This window comes from Hetaerina americana, unplaced genomic scaffold, assembly GCF_022747635.1.
Source record: "Hetaerina americana unplaced genomic scaffold, ioHetAmer1.1.p SCAF_10, whole genome shotgun sequence".
Taxonomy (NCBI): Eukaryota; Metazoa; Arthropoda; class Insecta; order Odonata; family Calopterygidae; genus Hetaerina; species Hetaerina americana.
The window spans coordinates 5,992,507-6,002,620 of NW_027286070.1; the positions used below are offsets into that span (position 1 = coordinate 5,992,507).

General features: G+C 44.1%; 1 protein-coding gene across 1 annotated transcript in view; it reads right to left on the reverse strand.

The window, feature by feature from the left end:
• Positions 1–1,372: 1,372 nt before the first annotated feature.
• Positions 1,373–10,114, reverse strand: part of ex (FERM domain containing expanded) — a 235,871-nt gene continuing 227,129 nt past the window's right edge. Inside the window, exons 11-13 of the mRNA XM_071598795.1 lie at positions 7,762–7,905; positions 4,378–6,845; positions 1,373–3,835 (exon numbers count right to left, since the gene is read on the reverse strand). Coding sequence (XP_071454896.1) covers positions 3,065–3,835; positions 4,378–6,845; positions 7,762–7,905 — 3,383 coding nt within the window. The 3' untranslated portion in view covers positions 1,373–3,064. The remainder of the gene's footprint in view (positions 3,836–4,377; positions 6,846–7,761; positions 7,906–10,114) is intronic.

Sequence of the window (10,114 nt, forward strand, 5' to 3'; positions counted from 1 at the left end):
ATGCCAACCTGATAGTGCATGATTGGTTTACTCTCTGCACATTTGCCACCAACCAGTGTTGTCCAAAATGGCTCACTTACATCCCTAGGTCCAAGCAGTGGCGGATCGCATGGACAACATTATCAGGTGTGCTTCCATGACTTCATGCTTTTGCCCAGGCGGTGAAGTAAGTGGTGACATGGCTTGACTCAAGTGGCAAAGAGTCAGACACTGTTCCATAATGGACGGTGACTAAAGGGATGGAGATCTGCCGTGGATGATGGTGGGTCCTCGAGGGAGGGTATGCCGTGGTGACTCCTCCGTGGAGAACGGGATATCTATCGTATATTCATATAAATCTGTTATTACTCTCTTTTTCTCCTATCTTTCTCTCTCTATTCTCCTAAAATCTCAAAATCCTTGTATCTTTTATTGAAAATTTAATGATATCCTGGGAGTTAGAGAAGTATATTGAATGTTGAGTTGGGAAGAAAACCTCCTCAACCAAAGTCCTAAAACCAAGAGCTCATCGTATACTTACATACCTTGACCCCTCATTACTCCGTAATAAGAACTCGTTTTTCCTTGTTATCTCTCTTAGTTTATTCCATTGACCTTTTGACTTGCTGGCATTTTTGCCATATTACTGTCACCGCAAACTAATGCTATGTCAGGGTCGCTCCAGTAAGGAGCCCTGCTACACCTCTTATATGCTTCTTGCACACACCATCTTGTAACTACAGCAGCTGTGTGCTCTTCGACACTCGGTGACTCACTGATGCACAATGTGCTCATTTTTTACAATTTACAATTAATTGCAACCATATTCTTTCAACACTGCTAACTATTACTTCATTGAATTCTCACCTCCACTAACTTAAGCAAACTATGTCTAATTTGACCTTAGATTTTCGTAGTAACTTTTTCAATTCTCATTATCTCCCTCAGTTTGAAACCTTATTTTCTCAGACTTGGTTCTTTTGACTTGATTTCTTTTTGTTGTTAAGAGAAAATAATCCCCAGAAGGGGGAAGCTGGATACTTTTGAGTTTGAGGATGCCCCTCATCCTTCAATAGGGGCTAATTTTTTCTGAAAGGAATAAGCATGGAATATTCACTCCCATTTTACGACCTTTGACTCAATTTTCTTTGGGAAACCAACTTGAAGAGGAACTATGTGGTAGTTTTATATTATTGTTTTAAAATGAAACTATGACTATTTAGTTATTGTTTCAGTTGATAATTGGCACTGGTGTGACAAACCCCTTGCTGGGGTGAGGCACACCCTCATGAATTCCCATTAATCATTAACTTTCACAGGTAACACCATTATTTTTGAGGTAATGATAGAAAGAAATATTTATTGAAAATTATTTATTAGTGTATGTAAATGATGATGATGGATCTTATTTACAGTGAAATGATAAATTTTTTACAAATGCTACAGCATCCACAGATACCCACATGAAAATAGAAAACAAATGAGTTAATAGCTTTTGAAGAGGACACCGAAGGATCTTCTGTAATATTTATATTTAAAATTTTGTGGACGAGCATTCTTAAGTGTCTTCTTCAAAGTAATAGTATCCACTCATTTTTGCTGAAGCACAGCAATACTTAGTGGAAATCCCACAGAAATATAAACTCTTCTCATGCCCTAAATTCTAGGTTTGAGCATCAAACACACAAGGAACAAAAATTTGTCTTTTATATTAAAATCACCATGGATTTCATGAAATAAGTCATACAATATTTCCCAAGATCCTAAAATCAATAGAATCGAGTGGATTATTAGAGAATGAACATTAAAAAAATGAGGGTGCAGGATGCATCTGAGAATATTTTTAATGGGTAGCATGGCAATAATTGAGGAGATACATCCTAAGGAATGCAATACAATGCAAATATGAGGAAATGGAACCCTGAGTATCCGAAGCAACCAAGCTTCACATTGCAGATCTATTGACTTTTAACTATCAATACAAAACATCATTGGCCTACATGAAAACATCTATTCCACGCAGGCCTCAAATAAAATCTTTGCTTAACTTCTATAAATCATATTGACCCAAGATATCATATTTTACAAAATATCAGAAGATTAATGTGGTAAAAGGAATAGCACCAATGGTTTGATTAAATACAATTACAATGCACGTACACAAAATTGTAACGCATAGACAGTGAAGAGATGAAAATTCTCCATTTGAGCTGAGCTCAGTTTTAAGATGGATTACAGCTGCAGCATAAATTCCAAAGAACAAATTTTGAATTGAAATGAATTCAATAGATTTTTGTTACTTTAATTGAACATAGGAGTTCATACTTATTAAATAAAATGGCAGTTTGATCGGTGGGTTATTGCACAAAAAGAGAAAAACCAGAGGTTGCCAAACATTACATACGCTCCCATTACTGAAGATGCATATATCGTTCTTCAATTTTTAAAAGTTACTTTAACTGGAGGTACCTTCATTTGCAATAATAAAAGCTAAATATTTATCAACATTACTTTGCTGAATTTAACATTTCCCACGAGTTCAAACTATTCACTCAACTTTTAATTCAAATTAATGTGGGAAATAAATACTTTCACCATCAAATATGTAAAACCAATTATTTAACACGTACCAAAATAAGCACAAATTATGAATTGTCAATTTGAAATCCCATCATTTTGGTACGTGCTTGATATAGAAAACCCATTCAGTACACAACATGCTAGCAACGTGCAGCGGAACACAAACAGCAGGAACCATTCTATGTATGTACTTGTAACAAATGGTTCACTGCAACAGATGTATGTACACACTTTTTTACGAGGGATTTTACAAAGCAATGCACTTCGGTGTGCAAGCTTAATTTAAAAAAATGTCAACTCAACATTTAATTGGAGCATGGCATGCCTCCTCACTATGAAGATCACCATTATAAACAAGGGATAAGCTCATTGAAGCATATCATCATAATATCCATGAACACTTGCCCTTAAAAATTTCCAAAGGACACTGTATCCTCACAACCGCACCAGGGGATTCACCACTGAAAAGGCTCATTACCACCACAAATGGGAATCAGCCCAACCTTCAAGGAACCACACTGGATTTCTGCTTGAGTCCGATGCGTGACTTGGAATTGCCTACCGTCCCCTTCAATGACGCGAGCACAATGCTGGTGCCACTGGCAGTCGCGGCCAGAGATGTCGTTCCAGGCATCAGCGGTACCCTGGGGTCCTGAGGATGGGTGTGAGTACATGAGGACACCTTCCTCTGTGGCTTTGATATCTGTGTTGTCGAGAGCCCAGACACCGGATACTTCTTGCTTGGGGAGACACTATAAGAATGCTTGGAAGATTTTCCGAAGGCCGACCCAGAGCCTCCACCCCCATTGGATGTCAGTGGGCCCTTGAGGTCTGGTGGGTGGCCCCGGGTCATGACCCTAGGCTTCTGGAGTTGGTCCTGGGCAGCTGGCGGTAGAGAGGCCAGGGCTCCAGTGGTGAGGCGCCCCTCCTCACCAGCAGATCGACTCTCAACATGCCAGGAGACGGGCCTGCCCCCACCAAACCCTCTGTGGTCTGGTTCTCCCTGGTATGCCGCTCCCTCTCCCTCCCTGTGTCCGGGATGGTGCTGTGCCACAAAGGCATTGGTCTGCTTGAGGAGGGAACGGTCATTGCAGAGGGCTGATATTAGGGGCAGGTCCAGGTTCTTGCTCTTTTCCCGCAGTGTCCGGATGTCCAGCATGCCGTCGTCCGCCTTTTTGGCCTCCTCAGATGAGGAGGACGACGGAGATGGCTGTGGAGCGGCAACTAGGGGTGGGGAGGTCTCTGGCAGTGGGGTGCCATTGACTGCAGAGTTCACCTGTGGATGAGTAATACCAATGTTATGACTTCATTTTTTCTATCAATATTACTCACTCACTCTCAACATTTTGCATGGAGACACTAAGCTTGTAGCATTGTCCACAAGGGGGTTTACAAAGTAGAGATGGGGTTGAGAGAGACGAGGAGTCTGTAATGCATGAGCCAAACCACCTCTCCCTGGAGTACCATGTCAGTAGGCAATGCTGCCTTGTAATTCTTACCTTTGGGACCTCTCATCCACAAATTTAATACTGACAGTCAGTTCTCCCCATAAGAGTCAGCACAAATCAAGGTTTTCAAATGACGTCTATGCTAGGGCCCCTAATCTGATAAGAGATCAGCTCACACCAACTACCCCTCTCTCTAGCCATTCAAGGGGTATTATCTCCAGAATTGCACCAGAGTCAGAAGTTTTGGTTTTATTTAGGGACCATTCAAATTGATATTGCTCATTGCAAAATATTTTTATAGCATATTATTCTTTTCTTTATGTTTAACAAATTTGATCAATTTTTTTACCAAAGAGGATGAAATACTTACCGAAGGGTCATAAGGAGGTGGAGGTGGAAGTCTGTAAAACTTTCTTCCTGTTATTGTCCCATGATGTTTGTCAATGTTCAAGATGTTGTCGTCAGACCGGGTGCGACCGAACTCCAGGTGTCCCGTAAGTGCTGGAAGGGTAGGGATGTTAACCTGCATAAACTCGCCACCATTTCCCATTGAGACCGGAGGTGGAGGAGGTGTTGGGTGTTGGTCAAGGACTCCACAGGTCAAGTTCTGGGTTGAGGCCGAGTAGAAGGAGCAGGCACTTGCCTGGGTCAGTGCAAGGCTCTGAGTGGACAGGAATGGCCTCAGGGCTGGGAACGGTGCCATCTCTGACATGTATGAGTTCACTGTTGAATTGGTGGATGTGGAGGCAGATGACCCTCCACCACAGGATAAATTCTGGTTGGAGGCATACTTGGGGGCAGGCACTATCCTGTGTTGTGGGAAGGGAAGAGCCCCATTATTTACCGAGTGCGGTGGGTGATGGATGCCATAGCTGCCACCACCCCCAGAGACATTTGGGGTGCTTCGGTATAGGACACCCGATTTGGTGGGGCTCCGGTAGGGTGGTGGAGGAGGCTGTTGGATGAAAGCCCCATGAAAGTGATGATGGTGGTGATGGGAATTATACTGCTGTTGTTGAAGGTGCGCCATCAGGGTTGAGCCCTGCTTGGCATCCATGTACTCCTGTTTACTGAGTGCCGGGTCCTTCATCGGGTAGATGACATAATCCACATCAGAATAGAGCTGCTGCTTATACTGCTCTATCTGGCTCTGAGTAACCTGGTTTGTGTACACGGTGGCAAGAGACTGTTGTGGGGCTACCGGTGAGGAGGCCCCTGGGCTCCCACCAGCATGGTGCACAAGGCAGGGAGCAGCATGATGGTGATGATGGTGGTGGTGATGGTGCCGATGTCGGTGGGCAGCGATGCCACATGGGGGCACACACAGGAAAGAGGACTGCTGCCTTGACTGGTGTGCCATCAGTGGAGATGGGAGGGGGGATACGACAGGGGAAACTGGATGGCCTCTGGACACCTGGTGTGACTTCTTCGTTGGGGACTGGATGGTACCCCGGAGGAGGGCACTTCTCTGTTTGTGGTGCTGCTGGTGATGATGGTGATTGTGTCTATGGTTCACCATGACCTTGGATGCATGAACATCAAGGTAATTATTGGGCCCAATCACTGGGAGGATAGGTGAATGACCAGGGGTTGCCACTGTGGGTTTCATCTTGGCTGCCAGATCATCTGCACCACCATTGCTGCCAATCGAGAGGTGCCTGTGAGGCGATGATGGGTGGTGCTGGAGGGTCACTCCCCTCGTGATAACTGGAGAGGGGAGGAGGGCCCCCGGAGGCCTCGGGTGCACAGCTGGTGGATGGGTCCTTGCATCTCCAGGTGGGTAGGCCCTGAGCTGTTGTTGGGCCGAAGGGGGGGAGGCAAAACTGGGAGGTGCTGTGGTGGGGGCGGAGCTGGTGTGTGCCGTTAGGATGCTGATGTGTGGCCTAGTGGTGATGAACCTTGCATTGGCCTCGGAGGTGGCTGACATTGCAGGTGGGGGAGGTGGTGGTGGGGGATGGCGTAGAGACCGCATCAACCGGCCATCCGGTTCATCGCCGATGCTGGTCATCCCTGAAAGGGACCTAGGGGATGGCTTCAGGTACACGTAGCTGCCCATTCTAGGGGCACCGCTGCTCTCATCTCGAGGAGGTGGGGGTGGAGGGGTTGGGGAGGAGTCTACAAGGGAGTCTGAGTCATCAGACATAGAGGTAATGGGACAGAGTGGAAGGCGAACATAGTCGCTGTCTGTATCGAGGGTCGAGCTGACTGTGCTCCTCCTCCGAGGTGGACAGCCATAGGTGTGTGCACTCTGCACTGAGTAGTCCAGGCTTTGCACTGTCTCCTGCTGATTCCCCCCCTCACTAGCAGCTGTCTCTGCCACTCCTTCGCCACTGCCTTCCCCAGGACCACTGCCACAGATCCCAGATTCACCGGGAGATCCACAGTCCATGCTGTTTTGTGCTGTGTGGCCAAAACCCATCTCTGAGCCAGTGCTGCAAGTGCCCACAGAAAGATCAGAGGCCGTCCGTATGTGCGGGTTTATGGAGCCCGGAGAGGATTTGGACCTGCTTTGGTGCCTTTGCTGAGCAGTGGTGCGCCCATGGAATGCTGGTGATGTAGAGGGGGGACCACCAGTAGAAGACCGTGCCAGGGAGAGCAGGGAGTGCCCACTGCGCTGGGAACAGGAGCTGTGGGCACTGCCAGCCCTGGTCGGTGCCGGGGTAGTGCTGGTCGGCTCAGTAACTGAGACCGAGGAAGCCGATGGGTTGACGACTGTGGAACAGGAGCTGGAGCACTGGCTGCCATCAGTGGGTGGGGTAGGGGCACTGCTGGTCTTACATGGTGGGGATACAAGTTCCTCCTGCTCCTTGCCCTTCTCTGCTCCTTCCAAGATTCCATCTAGGAAAGGAAGTTCAATCACATGAATGAGCCACGCCCCTTTGCCATTAGCTATTGCTGGTTAAATTCTATAGTGGAGGAATGTACCAAAAGCCTTTTTTCAATGGTTGGTTCAAAATAGCGCCATGGTAAGGAAACAAATTTTTGAAAAAGTGATAAAAAGCATAACTTATCCAATAAGCAAAAGCATACATGAACAAAGGAATAGAATTAATAAAAGCTATTTACTTTATGGTAGTTAGCTAAAAACATTAATATTATTTAATGGAACATATCTAGTATCAATCAAAAGCTAAAAGTTTCTTGTTTGTTCTTAATCTAGTAACATAAATGTATTTCAATTAAATGAATTAGCTTTTTCTCCTACATAGGCATTGTCCTATGTGGGTATTTTCATCTTTCATGTTAATTCATGTCTGACTGATCTTTTCCGTTTTCTTGTTAGTTCTTTATGGAGTCTCTTATTTCCACTATTAAAGAACTATTTTTGCCAATAATACCTCGGTGTACTACATATTTTAACTATACGACAATTCAAAGTTGCAGAGTTGTAAGGCATGGTGAAGCAGGATGCCATGGCATAAAGGCACCAGAGAACTTCATTGGTGAAGATGAAACTTCAAGCTCATAGATTCTGAGGGTTACCTGCTGCCACAGGTTTTGAATTGTAATGAGGCTGGTCTCATCTGGAAAAAGATGCCAAAGCAAACATACTGGGATATACCAGCAGAGAAGAATGTATTGCCCAGCCACTGTTCAATGAAAGATATGTCACATTATGCTCATTTAGTAAGCTTCCCCTTTAAAGCAATAGGTACATATTCATCAAAAAGTTTATCTTGTGGTATTGATTTATCCTTCTGTTTGTCAACAAACTAATCTAGAATATGTAAGCAGAGACAAGGGGTTGGCTTACCTTGGGAGTCCAGGGAAGGTGCTGGAGAGGGTGACACGTGATGAGGCAAAGGGGAATCTTCTGCATCCCTAAGGTGAGCCAAGGCCAGAGACTCCACAGAAGGTGCTGGTGGGGAGTTGATCATTATCTCCATTTCAAGGTCATCTGTAAAGCCATCGACAATGGGAGAGAACCAAAGAGAATGTTAAACATTATTCCATGGCATCTTCCCAACAGTCCCAACCACTTTTGTAATGCATCAAAAGATGATTATTGCATATGTAGTCATGATCATGGCAGGCAATCAATCCTTAAGATTTAATCTCAAGTCAAAGGTAGGTTTTGGGAAGTATGAGGCCATTATCGGCACACAGCCATCTTTGTGACTGCAAAGATTAAAAAGTATAGCATCTAAAATACTGAAAAAGTCTAATTTTACAGAAGCACTCCCTAAAATAGCATCGGGGTTATCAGGATGAAAATCAGTAATATACGTAACTACGAGTAGCAACTCATCAAACACCTTTAAGTCATCTTTCCTCGAGGTTGATTACGAATTCTCCATCTCATAGACTCATAGTTTTTCTGTACAGTTTCAGGGTATGGAATGGGGACATAATTTCAGAATTGTTCGCAATTAAGGGATTTCACACAGAATGAATTCGTCTCTTCCACTACAAAATTTTATTCTCGAGCTCCAAACACAAGGATCAGCCAAAAGAAAACAAGAAACTAGTTTACAAACATCAGGTATTGTATCATCACCATAGAAATTCAATTTCAAAGTTGATACTAATGATGTAAATTACAGATTCAGTTATGATGTGGTGGAACCGTTCCATAGCAACGGAAATGGAAACTCTTACAATTTTCCACTTTATACAACTAGTATTAAGTGGAAAATTGCATGAGTTTTTGTCTCTGCTATTTGCTACTAATGATTGAGAGCCACACTGACCTAGGTTGGCCAAACAGTACTTACCGCAAGTAATGTGCATGAGCAGGGCAATGATAATGTTCACCAAAGTTCTTTCTGGGTAGTGTAGTAGCATTCCCAGATTCCAATGGCATTTCAGCAATTGATATCCATCACCATATAAAGGTGTACATGGACAACTGCATGCCGCTCACCCGAGTATAAGAGGTAATTAAGTGATATCAACAATACTGCACATCAATGGAGGATAACCCATGCCCAGGCCAGTCCCGTATAGTCATCAATAAAAAATATTTTTGCAACAGGTGAATTCATCAGAGAAAATTAGGGGGGGCACATTGGCCAGTGGGTGGCTAGAACCTCAAATATCAATCATGGATCTTTAATAACCTACCAGTGATCAGTTCAAGTACAGCAAAGCATTTGCAATGTGGGTGTCAAAAAATCTCAATGGTGACCAGAGACAGCACAGAATGGGAATCAGTTGTTAACACATGATGCACTATGAACAGGAGGGGCAGCTTTCTAAGAATCCATAAGAACAGTGGACAAAGCATGGTGCAAGCAATGCAAACTGCAGACCCAATGATGCCCAACCATGTAGTGGAAGCATGCAGTATCACCACGTCATTGAAAGTTCAGAAATGTTCAAACCTCAGGAAAGGTGATGGTCATTCTATTCTTTGATGCACCGAGTCCATTACTCTGCTGATTCATGAGGAAGGGGGAAATTACTGCATCCTTTTGACACTTCGATATGCTCCGTACTGATCTGTTCTGTGCCAAAACAACCATGCAACCTGGATGTTTCAGTAAAGGTGTCATATTGCGGCAAGATACTGCATGAGCACACATGGCCATACACATCTGCACACCTGAGAAACCATATGGCACCTACGCTGGGAGCTACTTGACCATCCCCTGAACAGCATTGCCTAGCGACTTCCAGATTTTCAGAAAGCTCAAAATTGACCTGGGATGGTACCAGCTTGTACGATGGACTATGGTGCAATTGAGGCTGTATAACCCTGGTGCCAACAGAAGCCATTAAATTGTGTTGAACAAGGAATAAAAAATGTGATAAGATGATGGGATAGATGCTTATGTACTATGAGAAATTATTCTGAAAAATCATATCATGCCTTAGATAAAATATTTCTCGTTTTCATTATGCTGATCCATGTACTTACTCTCTTCCCCCTTTAGACTGTCAGAGCTGCTCAATCTTTTCCAACATGTAACCTTGCATACCCAGAATCCTCACTACCAATAATAATTCCCTCATCATCCCATTGTCACTCCACACTTATACGCTAATGATTATCTGGCAGTTCAAAAGGGATATCATTTGACACAGAAATAGATTATCAATGGTTGAGAGTTTTGTGACTGAGGAAGAGAAGAGAAGGTGCAGATGGGCAAGTGATGGGCCTTTGA